Source organism: Helobdella robusta (genome assembly GCF_000326865.2).
Source record: "Helobdella robusta unplaced genomic scaffold HELROscaffold_61, whole genome shotgun sequence".
In the NCBI taxonomy this organism is placed as follows: Eukaryota; Metazoa; Annelida; class Clitellata; order Rhynchobdellida; family Glossiphoniidae; genus Helobdella; species Helobdella robusta.
Window position 1 is genome coordinate 632,345 of NW_008705338.1, and position 18,279 is coordinate 650,623.

The following is an 18,279-nucleotide window of genomic DNA, read 5'->3' on the forward strand; positions in this document are numbered from 1 at the left end:
TTTTTGTTTTACTAACTCATCATAGATTTTAGGATGATTACGTTTCACATGACGCCAAAGATTAAACTTTTTTGACACACTTGTTCCCATTGCCTGAAAATTGCATTGCACATCATCATTTTTTAGCTTACATCTAGCTGACTTTTTTTGTCCATTTTCTTCTTCAAACTCAAATATATTTTCCAGATCATTTTTCAAAAAGCGACTATCGATTATAGGTGATTGACACAAATTTTGGTTAGAAGTCATATCCGGACCTAATTTAATTTTAATTAAAAATTTAAATTTTGTTAAGAAGTAATGTATTGCTTTTTAAATTAAAAATTATATTATTTAAAAAATTCTCATAAGAATCTTACCTTTGATGTGCGATTACGAATTTACGATTGCAGAAAAAAAGATTAGTGAAAAAGTTAACTAGTGTTTACAAATGGCGTATAAAAGGAAGCCATTGCTTTGCTATGAAAGATTCTAAATATCATAACAAAAAAAATTTTTTGAGTTGAACTAAAAGATACAAAATATTAAAAAATAATATTTTTTTTATTTTTTAACTAAATATTTTTTTTTATTATTGGAGCATGGAGCACTTAAAATTTGTGTGCTCCGCTCACGCTCCGACCAGAATATGGTTGCTCCGCGCTCCAGCTCCGCTCCAAAGCCCTGATTTGAACATCAGACTCAAAAAGATTTTACAACAGATCCTCAAATCAATTGCAAATCAGAAAATGACTCAAGTAGTAGAAATGATGATTCAAAAGAAGAAATTACAGATGGCACTGAGAAGATTATAGATAATTCAGTTAAAGTTCAACTCAGAGATAGGTCAAGCTTGCAGAAACCTAAGAAGTTAGATGATTATGTGATGCAGGCTGAGACATATTTATTAGATGTACATGAACCAAATACATACGAGGAAGCCATTCAAAGCAGAGTCAGACTGAAACTCCTGTGTGGACATATGGGACTAATGTCATAAAATGTTTTGAAACAAGGGAAAATGTTGAAATAATATATATGTATATTATATATGTTTCAATACATTTATGACTTTCCATAGTTTCAGACAATCTTATTTTCATTGCTAACTTGACTTACTTGCACGTGTATTCTTTTCACTTTTTGTCGACTAACGTGTCTTCTAATATTTCAATTAACGTTTCTTTAATAAACAATTATATTAAAAACAAAGAAGTTTTTTATTTTAAACAATCTTATATTTCAAATGCGCATATCCTTATCCTTAAGTTATCCTTAAAATCAGTGGCAGATCTAGAAAACATCGACGGGGCGGGCCAGAGTTTTGAAAATATTCAAATTTTAAATTTTTTAGTAAAAATAGTGCTTTTTCTGTTAAGCCAAAAAGTTTTACTGACTTTTAATACAAATACTGCTCCCAACAGAGGGAGCATTGGCAGCCCTAGATCCGCCACTGGATAAAACGGCAGAAGGACGCTCCATGCAACTACAATACCCTCCTACACCATATGCAATTATTAAAACACGCATGACTACCGGCACAGTCTTGTTCTCACGAGAACCCCTCCGTTGTACGTTTCCTACATCAGCTGCATGGAAAAACCTTTCTAAATTCAAATCTTCAATGTCTGACAATTCCCCGTCTAAAAATTTTGACTTTTTTTTCAAGTACATTGCACAGAAAAAAGATTTGTACCTGTTTCACCAGTTTGAATAATTTGAATACAAAATCGTCAGTTTTGACGTCGCGTTTTACGTCACATTTTGTGCATTAATAAATAATATAAAAAATTAAAATATAGCAGGAGATTCTTTGTAACGTAGGTTAATTATATGTAGGTAGGCATGATGACGCATGCCTTCGGTGATGGATGGTGTTCAAACTCAGGTTTATATAACCTTAAAAATAAAATTTTGCTGGTCTTCAATATGCTGTATGTGCCTTAGGTGTGTCCAAAAGCTATAGGACAACAAAATAACGAAGTATCTATATGTTAGTGGAACGTTAGTGGAATGGTTGCTTTTGATGGATTAAATTTTAATTAACGTTTAAACATTGAATTATATATAAGAATGGCTTTATAGTGTTGACCTTCATCTCAAGGTCAGGAAACTTGGAAGCAAACTTTTTTAGCACCAAATTGTCAATGGGTTTTTCCGTTTTCCAATCTATATTTAGCTTCTTCCCTGTTAATGTGCCACCGGCGGCATTCTTGTAAACGTTTTTTGCTGCTAAAATCATTCTACGGCATTTTTAATCGATTTTTAACTTAATAATTTAACTGAATTATATAAAATTTTTGGAATCATTTATTATTTGATCCATTTTGATTTTATAAAGTTTATTTGTTTAAAAGTTTTAAAAATGTTACATTGTGCCAGGAGACACTAGGCCCAGACCAGTAGAAGAAAAGAGGCTTTGCTTTTTTGTATTTTTATTTAAAATTTTTGACTTTTTATTTTTTTAACTATCGTTAATTAATGTTCAAATATTTTTTATATTGTTTTTATATTATGGGTTTATTATTATTATTAGGATGCCCTTGTAAAATGGCTTTTTGTCATAAGAAATACAGAATACAAAGAGTTTCTTCATTTTAATTTATTGGGTATATATATATATATTATATATATATATATTATATATATATATATGATGAAAAATTTTAAATGCAGCTATTTACTTTCAAACTTAAATCATATTTAGACGTTTTGCTTAATGGATGCACATCTCATCAAGCAACAGCAAAGGCAATCAAAGTATTACAAGTCAAGAATCACAATGCTGCAGGCAACAATAAGAAAACTTATGAATGAATGTAATAAATTAAAAAATGAATTAGCTACATACAAAGGTTTTATGTTATGTAACCATAGCAAAATGAATTGAAATTTTGATTAATTTTTTGTTTTTTTTTTGCTTCTAGATAAAAAACTCATACCATTTAAAAAGGGTTAACAAAGTATATAATGATAGTTACAAGACCTTTTATATGCAGCTGCATTTTCATGGTCCTCATGCATACCAATTTTTAAGAAAAAGTGGACTAACACTGCCACACTCGAGAACATTGAACAAGTAAAATTTTGTTAATAATGATATTCTGTAAACTAATATTGCTATATAAAGAAATATGTACAGCAAATAAAATATTGCAAATGCTCTTTAATCCTTGATCCGATATCAATAAAGCCTCAAATAACGTATAATAAGAAAATTGGTAGGTTTTTTAAAATATATTTTGTTTGTAAAATTGTGAGTTTAAAATATAGCATATTTTGGTAGCATATGCTAGTTTATTCCTTGTGTATTTTATTTATTTCTTGATTTTTTTTTGTTTCCCATTTCACCATAAACATTTGTTTTCAATTTATTTAATTTTATTGATGTTAAATGTTAAGCATAAATTATCAAACGCATTGTTTATTTGTGAAGATGACTTTATTGGATATGTTAACTATGGAGATGGGAATGAAGACATAGTTGCTTCAGAGATGTTGATTTTTTATGTTGTTAGTCTGAGAGAAGCTTGGAGGCATTCAATAGCTTATTTTTATACAAATAAATTATCATCTCACAAGTTGAAAGATTTTATAGAGAAAGCCATTGATAAGTTACGTAATGCTGGAGTTAGGGTAAACAACATTTGTTTTTCTTAAAGATATGTTTAAATTTTTATACATTATATTTATTTTTTAGGGTTGTTTCACTGGTAATGGATGGGTGTTGGCCACTAATGTTTCGGCATGTGGATTGCTTGGATGCTCTTTCACATTTCCAAACATGCAAACAAGTTTCTTGTCCCCAACAACTGGCCAGAAAATATATATCATATTTGATGCATACCACATGCTGAAATTAATGAGGAATATGTTTCATTCTTATATGATATTTTATAATAATAATCCAATCAAATGGAATCATATCGTAAACTTAGTTAATTATCAGCAACAAATCAAAATGAAACTAAAAAATAAATTAACCAAAAATCGTGTAAATTTTGAAAAGCATAAGATGAAAGTTAAATATGCATCTTGAGTCTTTAGTTGCTCTGTGGCTAAATCATTGGAACTCTTAAACGGATTTTATGTTTTTTTTTGACGTTTCTGAAACAATAGCTTTTGTGAAAAACATCAATGATCTTTTCCATATATTGAACAGCAAACTGATACTGGATAGAGAATGGAAGCAATACATTGCAAAGAGCAACCTGGACAGCCTCTATAGATAAACTTTATGAAATGAAAGCCTACTTACTAAGTTTGAAAAATTTAGATGGTGTTACATTTACAAAACTCAAGGTTTTTTTTTATATATCTCAATATCTGAACTAAAACTTAATTACAAATAATTTCAGAAAAATGGCTTGGACAATTGACATATCCCTCAAAAGGAGTATTAAAAGTAAAATGATACATTTATTTATTTTCTGGTAAAAAAAATAAATTTTAATGATTTTCCGATCTGCCAAGAATCAGAAAGATTATTAAAAATAAATAATTATTGTTTTAAGAAAAAACTTGTAATTGAAAGCAACATACTCCCACAATGTGTCAACGAAGATTTATTTAACATGGAAAATCATTTCAATGATGTACAGAATGCAAACCACTATTATGAATTAATAAAAAAAATCATCATATACAACATTAAGACGTTTTAACTTAACTAAAGGGTTTTCTATTAACATGCAGTTTTAATAAAAGTAAATTAAATAATAAAATGCAACTATTTAAATTTATTAAATCAATTGTTTTATTGAATTTGTACAGTGCTTCTAATAGATTACATCAGAAGCAAATTCTACAACCTTAGTTTTATCTTATATATATATTATTATTATATATATATATATATATATTTCACTTTTCAAGATAGTTGAAAGATAAATTTATAATTATGTAAATCAAACATTTTGCAGTTATACAACAAATAAACAAAACCGAAATCCAGAAATAAAAAAAGTAAGACTGATCTAATTACGAGTTAAGTTAATTACTAATTATAGCAAGATAGATGTTTTATAATCAACAAGCTAGAAATATAACAATTTACACATAAATATAAAAGTATACATGTTCATGATCTAGCACCTTCAGGGTTATTTTATAAATAGTAATGTTAAACTAAGAATTATTAAACATTCCATACCTATTCTATTAAAAATCAACAGTTTTATAAAATTTAATTAAATCAATAGCATAATGAATTTCATGTTAGCTTAATATTAATTAAACTATTATTTTTTTAATATATTAATGTCAATTACAGTTGAAATAGTTAAGTTAAAGAATTTGATTTTAACAAATTATTATATAATTAATTTAATATATTAATAAATTATATATATATCATAGCATTTAAAGTTAAAACAGAAAAAAAAGATTGTTTGCTTTTACTACCAAAAGAAATTTTAAAAACCTCCTCTGTGATTAAATTTGGTTTGGGTATGTTATGTTGAAAGCAAATATTCCTTTGTATTGTAAGCTTTGGGGTGTTGAAAGATTCTAGTTTAGGACATATGCACAGGAATTACACCTTAATTTAAAAATTATTAGTTGATTAATTTATTTATAACAATATAAATTGATCATGAGTTATATTTTTTAAATAATAACATTTCATTTTTACAATAAAATTTTTACCCACTTCTTTTCGTTTTCTAGATTCTAATTTAATTTAGGAATGATTCTTACTCTAAATTTGTCAAATCATCGTGATTCGTGGGTGCTGGGAAAATGAATGAAGAAATCTTTATTTCAGAAAAATGAGGATCGCTAACGAACTTATTACAAATCTTCGATTTTTCCGATGCATCAAAAAAATGGCAATATTCATTTAATTTAACGACCAAATACGGCACATTATAAAACCTAAAACTTCACGGAATGTTGAAAACGAAATAAATTTTAACAAACGAGCTGAATGTAGATCGGCAAAGAGTCATTAACATAACTTCGGGAAGGCCAAGATTTTTTCTAATTATATCTCAGATTTTTCTAAAAATAAATCAAAATGCTCATGAATAATTAATTTTTAGGAACTTGCTTCCAGAGGTAACTTGCCCGTTGAAAAAAATTTTCAATGTTAAAACGCTGGTAGGGCGCTTCCAGTTATATAATTCCATGCGTTTAAATACCTTTGTTTATTTATTTTATTTTTTAACCGTTTTTCGACTTTTCAATTCTTGGTTGAAGCATGAAATTTTTTAAGATAAAAAATGTCAGTAAACAAAAATGTACTGGCCGGAATGAAATTTTCAAACTAGAATAATATTGGAACAATAATATTAGAAAACTGTTATAACAAATTGACCTGTTTGCGTAACTTAAACATTTATACATTATAATGGTTTAAAAAATTCTAATATATCAAAATAAAATTCAAAGTTAAAAAAAATCTGTGAAATTTATACACTTCTCTATACTTACCTAAATTGGCGGGAGGATTGTATTATGATGCAAATCAAATGCTTTCTTTTCAATACAAACGTTCAAGTGCTACAGTTCCATTCTCACGACGCGAGTTCCAATGAAGTATGTCTGTAGTGGGTCTTTCTATACAATTTGTCATTTAGTATCTTTATTGACACCACTTATAAAAAACTGAAACGCGTTTCAGACCTTCGGTCTAGTTGTCGTTTGGTCTCGGGCCGAGTTGTTTTTCTATAATTAAACTTAATGATTTTTTAATAAATTTATTCTAACTTGGCAATGTCCAGTTTAATTTTTCGCTATAAGCTAAAAAAATATGCCCGTTCGAGGATCAACAATGATGATCAGCACGAGTTGGAAGAAATTGACGGATTGATCAAGGATCTCGAGATAACTTTCTACAACACCCACCACCTGTTGATCACTTGTAATAATGTAGTTCAAGAAGACGTCTGTCTCTTAAACGCGTCCGACCAGGTACAGGTGTTGTACCACAATGACAACATGCAATTTCACATCAGACACCAGCGTTTCACGCACAAGTTTAGGTTGAAGTTCATGGATAATTCAAAAGAAACTGCCGTCGTTAGCTGCTTAGCGTGCTGTAAAGTTTTGTCGTCGTATGTAGTCCCTAAAGATGCAAACAGGACGAAAGATAAAAATAGCCTGAAACTTCTGAACTCCGAGGATGGGGTTGCATCCACACAGCAACTTGCCAAAGCTGTTATTAATCCTACATCTACAAGCTATTTGCCCATGATTTATCATCAGACTTCTATTGACAGTGATATTGAAGCATATTTGAAAGATTTCATTGACATTTGTTTGTGTGATTCAAGTTTTCCAGCATTTGTGAAGCAGGTTGAGAGAATCCTTAAATTGAATGGCTGAAATGGCAGTTGTTTACTTACAAGTTCTGAACTTTTAATGCTCATTATAACCAGTCAAATTTATCAAATTGTGTTCAGAACTTACTCTCTATATAAATATATACATTATTCTCAACATTCTACTAACCAACATGATTTGTGTGAAATATTGTTTCTGGCTTGTTTGTTTACAATATGAAGATAAGTCTGACATGTTGTTAAATTTTATAAATCACATTTTGAGCAAGGTTAACACAAAAAGCGGCATTGTAAAATAGTCAAAGTATAGACTTGAACATTTTATGGGAAGACAAGAAAAATTTGCCAAAAATGTTTTAAATATATGAAATAATTTGAAAACACAACTAAACAACACTGATACGTCTAAAAAAAAATTAATTAGCAAATTTTCTAAAATGTGATTAATAGCTAAGCCAGCAACGACGTGAAAAATTTTTATGTAGCGTCTGATGATTATTAAAAACTATAAATTAATCTAAAGTTGAAAGTGATTGACTTCATTATAATGCTCAAAATTTTAATCAATTAAATAATGAAAATTTAAACTGATGCAACAAGGGGCACAAACTTTAATAAATTTAAATAATTTAAATGAAAAGAGCTGAGGCCGTGCAATCATCACACATTCTGAATAAAGGTTATTTTATATACAGGCCACTGCGAACCAGTTTCGATGAATTATGCAGTTTTTTTCGACTATGCTTGCAACAGCCAGCTTTTAAAAAGAATATTCGTTTAGTTTTGTGTTTCGTATATCTGTCATGATATACAAGAACAGTGATTTTCATGAGTTATCTTGTTTGAGAGCGTAGGATAAATCATCTTGACTCATGTTGAGGCGAATCTTCTGGTGAATATCGTTCCTGCTTGAGTCCGTCAACAATAATTTGAAACCTCCAAGTTTGTTGCACATGCGAGATACTTGCGACAGGTTGGGGGAGGTTACACCTGCAATGATAAATAAACAAATTTGCTAGGACGATGCCAGTTGTTTGCTGTCGAGAGAAGGTTTGAATTTGAAACTGTCCTGATTTCATTGAGCAGTTTCTAGTAGCTTAGTATTATTAATTAGTTAGTTAAGGTTTGCATCTTTGAAAGTTTGACAGCTAGGGGGCACGCATGTAACTATTGCAATAAATATTTACCATAAGCACGCTACCAAACATCTAACCTTCAAATCGACATAGGGCTACAAACTGTGTGTAAACATTGGCCAGAACCGCCTCCTCAATACCAGTCCTCTGAAATTCACTTAGAAGAGACTTGAGGAACATTTTCTCAAAGAAAGATGAAGTTCTGTGCGATAGACAAATATTAAATAATTTTTATTACTCAAAACAACCTTTAACACATCAACCATTCAATTGGAGGATTTTGCATCACATATCGCCTGGTTTTAAAGAAATTAGTTGGTATTTGATGAGACAAGGTTATTCATTTATATTTATATCATTTGTCCAAAGTGTATATCTACACGGAAGTTTCAGCAAATTATATAGAGGTTTAGTCTAGTACCGACACTTAACGTGAAAAATTCCAACATCCATTTTCATTCCTATCATATAAATATGCATTTAGAAATTAACCAGTGACTCATCAACCAACTAATTCACCATTTCCCAACCTGACAGCCACCATACATGGAGCTGAGAACATCTCCTGGATAGCAGCATCAACATGCACCATGCTGATGAATTGCTCCTTACCAGTGACCAACTCTGTTGCTCTGCGACATATTTCAAGAGCTCGCCGAGCATCTCCCGACACAGCCGCCACCTAGAATTGATTTATTAGCATGTCAGTCGCTTGCTCGTCTCTGTATATTGGTGTGGAACATTGCTAGCACTAATATGTAGCTAGAACCATAATTGTTATTAATACCGTTATCACCTCAGTCAAAATCCCCATCATTATCATCCTAACCAACATCACCAAAAATATTAAGCTCATCATTATTGCCACCACCAATAGGCGATAATAGAAACCAGCAAATCTACGCCATCACCACAATCGTCATCACCATCATCATCACAATTGTCATTGTTACGGTTGTCATCATCTCATTCATCATGACGATGATCACCTTTCTGGCAACCAACTGGACGGCATCTTCGTGGAATGCATCGAACCCCTGGATCCTGGATAGGACAATCTCCTGCAGCTGATGATGGTTGTATGGCTGAAAGGTCAGACGGGTCAAACCCTGTGTTACAACGGCATCATCATCATCATCATCATTATTGTTATCACCATTGCATCTGTTGATCCATCTTCATATCACCATTATTAACGTTATTATCACCATCAACATCTTCATCATATTGTTAGTGTAATTTTCATAAATATTGAATGAACAATGTCCTGCAATTAATTACAATCTGCAATCATACACATCAGTTCGACTAATTAATTAACATGTAGGTTCAATGACCACATATATGTAGTTACACAGAAGAGGCACATAGCATTGCGAACGTAGTAAGATGCAGTTAACGTACAAGCCTACTGGCCACCCTGGACATCAGCATCCTCTCGGGCAGGTCCATGGTGTTGGCAATGGCGATGACAATCAGTTGCGAGTATTTGTACGACGGCCAGTCGAACAAATTGTACATCACCGTCTGCTTGCGGGTCCACAATAAGTCAAGCTGGTCGATCAAATACGGGTTGCAGTTCAATTATTTAGTGGCGTTGGCATTGGAGAGTTTAAATAAATGAGTCTGGCATTTGTTTTTAATATTAAAACAATGACGAAATATTTAAAGAAAAATTTACAAAAACGACAAAGCACATAAACACAAAGAACCACAGTGGAATCAATGAAGCAGCACGAGACAGCAATAGAGGCGAAAGAAAACAGCAGAACCTCATCAACAAGCAGCACGACAGGCACTCGATGGGGATCCTCTGTTTTGAACCTCCTGTCCAACAAGTTACATGCATGTTCCGCAGTGGCTTTCTGACCTGTCAGTTGCTGAACGTCAAAAAGGTGATAAACAAAAATGACAGTTGATTACAAATGTATGATGAGAATGTGAAAAGTTCTCAGATATCATTTGCCACGTGTGTGTGTGTGTGTGTGTGTGTGTGTGTGTGTGTGTGAGTGGGGAGGCAATAGGTGTTACAAGAGTTCCACAGACAATCTCACCAACCCTCAATATCTCGACATTTGCATGGTGTGGATCGACGAGTTTCATGCCATTGACCTCGATATACTTAAACATGGCCAGGTCACCGCTGAGGTGTTCGTCATGCAGGATGGACATCACCTGTCGGACTGTGGCCGTCTTGCCCGTCCCTGGCACCCCAGAGATGTACATGCACCTTTGTCGTGTTCGTTAAGTTGTGCTTTGTAGTGTTTGTGTGAACGTGGTAGTTGTTTGTCAGAGTGAACGAGGTAGTTGTTTGTGGCGTGGTTGTTGTTTGTCTAAGGTGTGGTTGTTGTTTGTTTAAAGAGTGGTTGTTGTGTACTTGTCTGTATTGCTGTGCGTTGTTGACATGTTAATGATGAATAATGTGATATCAATCATCAATATCTCTCTATTAATAACAACAACAACAACAACAACACAACAACAACAACAACAACAACGACAACAAACAGTAGTAATAGTTACTTACCCTCCAGACCTATCAATGATCTTGTTCCTGATGAATTGGTAGATGTCAGCAAACTCTTCCTCCCTGCATGGTAGATCATCTGGAACAACTGCCAGATGCAATCTACATTCAAACGTGATTGTTGTTGGCTGTGTAGTTTGTTGTTGTTGGTTGGGTCGTTTGTTGTTGTTGGTTGTGTAGTATGTAGCAGCGTGTTATTGTGTAGTGTTTCAGTTGTCATCATCATCACCATCATTATTATTATCCTCCTCTACCTTTCTCTGATCAGCTGCAGATTGGATTTGTCCTTGAGAGAGATGGATGAGAGCTTGCATCCAGTTATGAACTCTCCGACACCATCTGAGCGTGTTACATATACGCTGTTGGTCCTGCTTGTCTGCTTCTCATCAAGTTATTTTGAAATAAACAGATGAATGAATCCTTCAGTTGAAAGAAAAAATGTATGTAAGTCTGATATGAAGGTTGTAATATGAGATCAGATTAACTGCTTACGTTAAATACATTTATCATGGCAGTTCCAGCTAACTATCCCATGTCATTACCATCCCTATTTTGCCTATTTGTGAAATAGATGACACCACACCTCAAACAACAACAACAACAACAACAACACAGCAGACATATGCAGACTATATGCACCTACAATTTGTGATTTAAAGTTAGTTAAAGAGAGACGGATTAAAAACGACTGATCCATTCATATTTTATTTTTGAAGCACTTGCAACACGAATGCCTTCAACATTTCATGTGTCAACTCACACATACACCTCAACCTAAACATAAAGAACATGAAATTAAAAAATAAAAGCTAAAAAACCAAAACACACAAATATAAAAAATTGCCACCTTTCTATTTTTAATCTTTGTAAACTTTTTCTTAGAACGAGTTGATCTTCTATGAGGTAGTCTCCTCCCATCACCACCATCACCATCCGAAGACACCGATGGCGACGATGGTGGTGGTGTACTGGATCCTGACAGGTCAGCTTCATCAAAATTATAATCACTGTCATCATCTTCATCATCATCACCATCATCATCTCTAAGGAGATCATCATACTCAACGTCATCACCGTCATCAGTGTTTTTTGTGACTTTCAATTTAGGTTTAGCCTTAGCTGCAGACGATGACTTCTGAAGGTTAGTTGTACTTTTCCTTCTTGCGGCAGTGCTTCGAGGCGTGTCGTTGGAATGTTTGCTGGAAGGTGTGTCGGGTGCTGTGGAGGAGTGTCTTGTGGATCGTGCGGAAGGAGTGCACGTTATGGAGAGAGCAGTGCTGTTGCTTGGAGTGGTGGCAGAGGCAAACAAGCTTTTCTTGCATGATCCTCTATAGCCATCTGTTAATTATCATTAAATCTAAAAGGTTGCAACCGATGTAATGCATTTAAAATGATTTAATAACATTATAACGCTTCAATTAAACCATTGGCATCACAATTAAACCATTAGCATCACTAATATCATACAAAATTTCAAACAGCTGGTAATTTGACCAACAGACCAATCATTTAACCAGCCAGCCAACCAGCCTGCTAACTAACCAACCAATCGTTTAATCAGCCAGCCAGCCAGCCCACCAACCAACCAACCAGTAGCAGTGGAAGCTCTCCTGTTTTTTTGCAAGTTGACATCGGGACTGAGATCCATGACGACCTTCTTCAGCTTGCGACCTGACCTTGAAATCAGGTTGAAACCATCATCACCATCATTTTGATTCTCTTTGTTTTTTTCATCTGTTATACTTTTGCCATCATACACACGTCCTTTGAAGACAAAATGATTGTTGCAGCTGCTGTCGTAGTTCATTCCAGTTTTACTAGTGTTGTCCTCTCTGGAGATATCTGTGACCTGCAAATGAAATTCAAAACTGAAGTAATTAGGACAGTGTACGAATGATTAACTCACAAAATATTTATCACTCTGTTTTATTAGCAACATTACTAATGATAATGAGACACCTGTAGAGCTAATTTTATAGCGCTAATTTTGAGCGATGTCGTGTTTAATTGTGGCAATGCATGATGCCTCATAATGAAAATAACAACATTCCTCATTTACTAATTACTAAAAGTTGCAATTACAAACGATAATAAAATATAAATTTTTTCTTATCATTCCTTCACAAAGACATCCATCCATCCATTCTATTCTAGTTAAGACGTGCACAAAACCGACATAAATTTTTTTCAACACGGTCTCCAAATCGATGTTGTTTTCAAAGTTCATGGTGTTGAGGAAAATTTCCTGGAGACGACAAGATGGCGATGGTGGAGATGCAGGCGTCAATGGAAACTTGTTTCTGACATGTGCTGGCATGTCGTGCAGACGAGCAAACCACGAGACTGTCGCTCGATGAGGGGCGGTTCGTTTCGCCTCTGCAAATAATTCAGTCAGTAGCTAGTTAATTACATTTCAATTAATTGATCAATTATATGTTAATTAATTAATCATATCATAGTTAATTGTTTAATTGAAAATATTACAAGTTAATTGACTTGAATCTGTGGTAGATGTTATTATTATTATTTTAATACAATAATACAAAATTGTTATGAAACATTAGACTGGTTAAAACAATCTACTCTTCTACATATTAACATATTTAAGCAATGTTGGTAATGAAATAAAATTAAAATAATGAAATGAAGATGAAGGCGATGAAGAAAAAGATATACGGACCTGAGTGAAACATTTTGACGATTTTTGCGATGTAGGCAGTGTTTTCATTCTCAGGATCGTCGTAATTGTTGATGAGGACGTAATCACCAGAGGATATCAATGCATCATTCACCATGCAACTTCTGTCAACAATTCAAATTCAAAAGATTTTTCATTCGTCTGTAACAGAAGCAGGAGACCCAGAGTTGTAAAAGTGCACTAATTTCAATTTCATTTTAATAAATTTCCCTTTTAATCTTTAAATTATTTGATCTAATGTTCAGATGATAACAGTAGTAAGCAAAGCAGGTCAAATAAATATATATAAATTGGTGAACATTGAGATGAAGCTCAATGTTCACCATAATGACAAAGAATTCTTTCAAGATACTTGTATTTTATAATCAACTTTTATTACTGTGTCTGTAAACATTACTTAAAATAAATTAAAGTCAAACAAAGAATGGCTTAATATTGAATTTAAGTTTCAATAGAAGATCATCAAATGATCAATCATCAATCAATTTTGACATTTGCTAAAAAAATTTAATAAAACCTTACAGGAAAAAAGTATATGAATTATTTCATTAGATGAAAATTTTTAATAGATCATTGAAAAAATGTCTGACCAACTAAGCAACTAATTAACTAGTACTAAAAACTAAACCAAAGACAACTCTGATTGACTAATTATAAATAAAATATATTAATAAATAAATAAATAAACTAACTCATATAGTTGTTGGCCTCTTGCATCTTTGCCTTTTGACAACTCAATCCACTGAAAATCACATTCCTCAGACTTCTTCATCATTGCTACACTGTGATTACAAATTATTAAATGAATAATTCAATTCAATAATAAATATAAAATAAAGATTTCATATGAAAACAATTTAATAACTAAAATAAAAAATAAAATAACAACCTACCTTAAAAAACTTTTATTTAAATTAAATTTTAATGTTTAATTTTTTTAATGTTAATCTTCTTCAGGAAATTTACTTTCAAAATTCAAATTTTATCATCACATCGAAAATTTTTTTAAAAAGGTTGAAAATTAAAATTTATCGATCTACTAGAAACTAGATTCAAAAAATGAATTATAATAAATGAAATAATTTAATTAATTAATTAATTTTAATTAACAAGATTTTATTTAAAGAGCCGACCAATGTTTTTGTTTTCTACAGCGAATTAGTTGGCCATTGTCTAGAGATGGCTTGTGGTATATTTTATCCCATCAATTTAGTCAGAATATCCTATTTATCCTTTTTAATCATCCTATTATGTTTTACTCTAAATATGTGGTTTTATCTATGTACTAGGACTATTTTCATCTGAAACAATTTAATAAGAATATGGGTAGAGGAGATATGATTATACAGGTATAAAAATTGAACTGATACAGGCAAACAACTTGATTACCAAGAAAGAAGAAACCCCAGATTTTTTCAACTGGAAAATAGAATAAGATTACGAGGCCACAGATATAAGCTCTTCAAACAAATGGAAAGTGCCGTCAAGCAAAGATTCTTCAGCAGTAGAGTTGTAGACACCTGGAATGATCTGAGTGATGAGACGGTCTCCGCGAAATCAATCAACAGTTTCAAGATCAAGCTCGGAAAGTTAGGATATTAGGACACTTATCTCGCAGTGGTTCTCTCACAGGCTCTAATCTTCTCGACCACTTTAAACCCTGTTATGTTGTGTTTTTATGTTATACCTATCTGTATTTTGCATATTGTCCCACGTGCTATTGGCATCCGCCATTGGATGTCCAGGGTTCACCCTTTGATGGGACCCATCATTGGATGTCCATCCCTTTGATCCATCTAGCCCAACCGAATAGTTTTATTTTTTGGCTCAGCTCATGGATTGAAAAAATAAATTATTGTTGGCGTCAAACTCGTTGGTGTTTTGAAATCAACACATCATTTAAATGTGAAAAATATTAAAAGTTTGCTTTAAAAAGTTACTCTATATTACCCTATCATGTTTTTTTCATTAAACAAAAAAGCAGCGTTGATCATGATTATAGGTAGTAAATTTTTTTGAAAAGCCAAATTAAAGTTAGTCAGAAAATGAGTGACGGTAGAAAAGGATTACATACATCACAACTGTATTTGACTTTTTGCATTGTTCTTCAAATACGCTGAGTCAAAAGCTTTAAGCCAGTGGTTTTAATATTTTTCGTATCTGGTCTTTTTTTATCACTTCCAAAATAGCAGCTAACGTTTACGAAATTTTTCATAGAGACAACAAATACGAAACATATCCATCCATTCGTATATTTTTGGCGATCATGAACTTTTTAATGATTGTAACGTAGCATTCATTTGAAATTATTTGGGAGGGCTAAAATGTAATCACCAATCACCAATATTTTTTTCATTGTCATTGTCGACGTTAAAGATGATGCATAACATTTGAGTAAGCTGATTTTCGGTTGGAGTAAAAAGTTAAACGTTAACCCATAATTTATTTCATGAATTTTTTTAACTACTACATCCATCTAAAAAGAGTTATTAGTTTTGTGTAGCACTCATCAATTTTGCACAAAAATTATGGGCTAAATAATTTCAAAGGTGAATAATGATCATCAAACATTCATGAATGTAAGTGCTATAGAGAAATGAGTGAGAGAGAGAGAGAGAGAGAGAAGGGAGAGAGAAGAGAAATAAATAATATGAAGTGGACAAATTATATTGAAAAAAAATTACAGAGTTAACAAGAGTGTCGAAATCGGATGAAAAATATATGACTCCGACACTCTGGTTATTTCTAGGTTAACCCTACTCTGGTTAACACTCTGGTTAACCATACTCCGATTCCGGGTTCCGACTCCCAGAAAAAAAGTTTAACTTTTGCATCATAATGTTACCTTATTATACCTAGTAAATAGAAGATACTTTAAAAAACTCTTAAAATCAGTCAATGTAATTGTTTTTCTTAGTAAAATTAATTTATTTTTACGTTTTAAAACTAACTGAAAAAAATTATGTGGTTTTATTGACATCATTTAGCATTCATTTTCTGTATTACAGATAAATTACCTATTGCTACACACATTTAATTTCCAAAAAACACCATCTTAAAAATATTTCAGAATAAAAAAATAATAACATTCTCCGGAGTCGGATAAAAAATCCGACTTCGAATCGGGGCACTCAAAAATTCCGACTCCGGCCCAAATCTCTGACTCGCGACTACGACTCGCGACTCCTACTCGCGACTCCTACTAACGACAACAACTAGCGACTCCGACACTCTGTAGTTAACAAAAAAGCGAAAAAACATGTAGCAAAATTATTATTTTTTTATTTTGAAGAAACAAAAAACAAAATCTTTTCTTCTCTTTCCATTGTGATTAAAAGAAGCCGTCAAGCATGAAATACGCGGCAGAGGCTTTCAAGTTAATCTTCTTTCAAACTCTTACTATATTTTATTGTCTGAAAAATAATAGGAATTCTAAATTATTTTTTTTATTTATTGTTATAATTATTATTGCTATAATTATTTATTATTACTATTAGATATTTATTTGCAATTATTTTAACTTATTTAAACGTCACTTCAAAGAATCATTCAACGAAAGTGTTATTAACGTAAGCCCTTACTAACATCTAATTTGTTATCAGTATTACGAGAAACAATAATAATAATAATAGTAGATGATAAAATTATAGCGATAATAAGATTATAATGATGATAAGAATAGATAATAAGACGATATTGAAATTAATGTTAATAAAAGCCATGAAATTTGAAATACGCTCGTCACTACTTAGAGCAGGGGTTGGAATACTTTTTGACGTGAGGGCCGCATTGAGAACAATTTTACCTTTGAAGGGCCACAAATGTACTTTTATAGCAAATTTTTTCGACCCGGGGGAGGGATGAGAATTGTTTAAGATTTGTGGCTCTTTTTTTGGTCATAATGGACAACCATTTTTTTGGTCTCGCGGGCCGCATAAAATAGCTTCACGTGCCGTAGTTTGCCACCCCTGATTGTTAGGTTTAACTGTACAACATAAAAAGGTTCAAACGTGGTTGCTGGTATTACCATTCAAATAATATGGTTGTAACCAATGGATGAGTTTAAACAATGGATATATATTATATATCCATTGTTTAAACAAATCTAGTGGTTTTTCCAAAATTTTGCGGTGATGAAGAATGATTTTGAAATTTCTAAAGTTGATGACCTATTAATATTTGCTAATTTCCGTTTATTCCGGTTAACGTGGGGGGGGGGTGATTTTCAAAATTTTCAAGTTGATGTCATTTTTATCGCTAATTTCCGTTCGCTTTATTATTACATTTTAAAATTTTACACGGAGTTTTGGATATTTTCTTCTTTCACGGTCTGTCTGATGGGGAGGAGGCGTGCCCGAACCCCCTCCTTCCTAGATCCCCCATGGTATTATGAAATTATTAATTATAATTAAACCGAAGCACTTATTGCAAGATTGAAGGCAATTATTCTTCATAATTGGACAAAATTAACAAAAATGAACATAAAAGAAAATATTTAATAAAGAAATAACGAGAAAGTTATCAAATTTGTTATTAATTTCTCAAGAAAAAATTATTTTCTTGAGTTCTTTTGATGGTTTCCATGGAAGCTGTAACGTAATAAACATGGAGGAGTTCGCTTTAAACCTTTGAGAAATATTCGAATAGAATGACGGA

The 18,279-nt window shown here is 32.2% G+C and overlaps 3 protein-coding genes across 3 annotated transcripts in view; 1 reads left to right on the forward strand and 2 right to left on the reverse strand.

Annotated features, from left to right (window-relative positions):
- Nucleotides 1–1,653, reverse strand: part of HELRODRAFT_180412 (hypothetical protein) — a gene marked incomplete at both ends in the record, with an annotated part of 8,098 nt that extends 6,445 nt beyond the window's left edge. Inside the window, 2 exons of the mRNA XM_009029714.1 lie at nt 143–257; nt 1,377–1,653. Coding sequence (XP_009027962.1) covers nt 143–257; nt 1,377–1,653 — 392 coding nt within the window. The remainder of the gene's footprint in view (nt 1–142; nt 258–1,376) is intronic.
- A 5,040-nt stretch (nt 1,654–6,693) lies between these two features.
- HELRODRAFT_180413 (hypothetical protein) lies at nt 6,694–7,305 on the forward strand (the record flags this gene model as incomplete). The annotated part of the gene is made up of 1 exon (XM_009029715.1): nt 6,694–7,305. One exon carries the CDS (start codon nt 6,694–6,696, stop codon nt 7,303–7,305), a length of 612 nt encoding a protein of 203 aa, XP_009027963.1.
- A 188-nt stretch (nt 7,306–7,493) lies between these two features.
- HELRODRAFT_103086 (hypothetical protein) lies at nt 7,494–14,920 on the reverse strand. The gene is made up of 15 exons (XM_009029716.1): nt 14,517–14,920; nt 14,316–14,405; nt 13,606–13,727; nt 13,102–13,301; nt 12,516–12,774; nt 11,773–12,263; nt 11,180–11,304; nt 10,926–11,027; nt 10,459–10,628; nt 10,171–10,280; nt 9,803–9,952; nt 9,388–9,507; nt 8,929–9,080; nt 8,476–8,600; nt 7,494–8,252 (listed from the first exon to the last, which is right to left on the reverse strand). The coding sequence occupies exons 2-15, from the start codon at nt 14,396–14,398 to the stop codon at nt 8,089–8,091; spliced, it is 2,373 nt and encodes a 790-aa protein (XP_009027964.1). The 5' UTR covers nt 14,399–14,405; nt 14,517–14,920; the 3' UTR covers nt 7,494–8,088.
- Between the last annotated feature and the right edge of the window lie 3,359 nt (nt 14,921–18,279).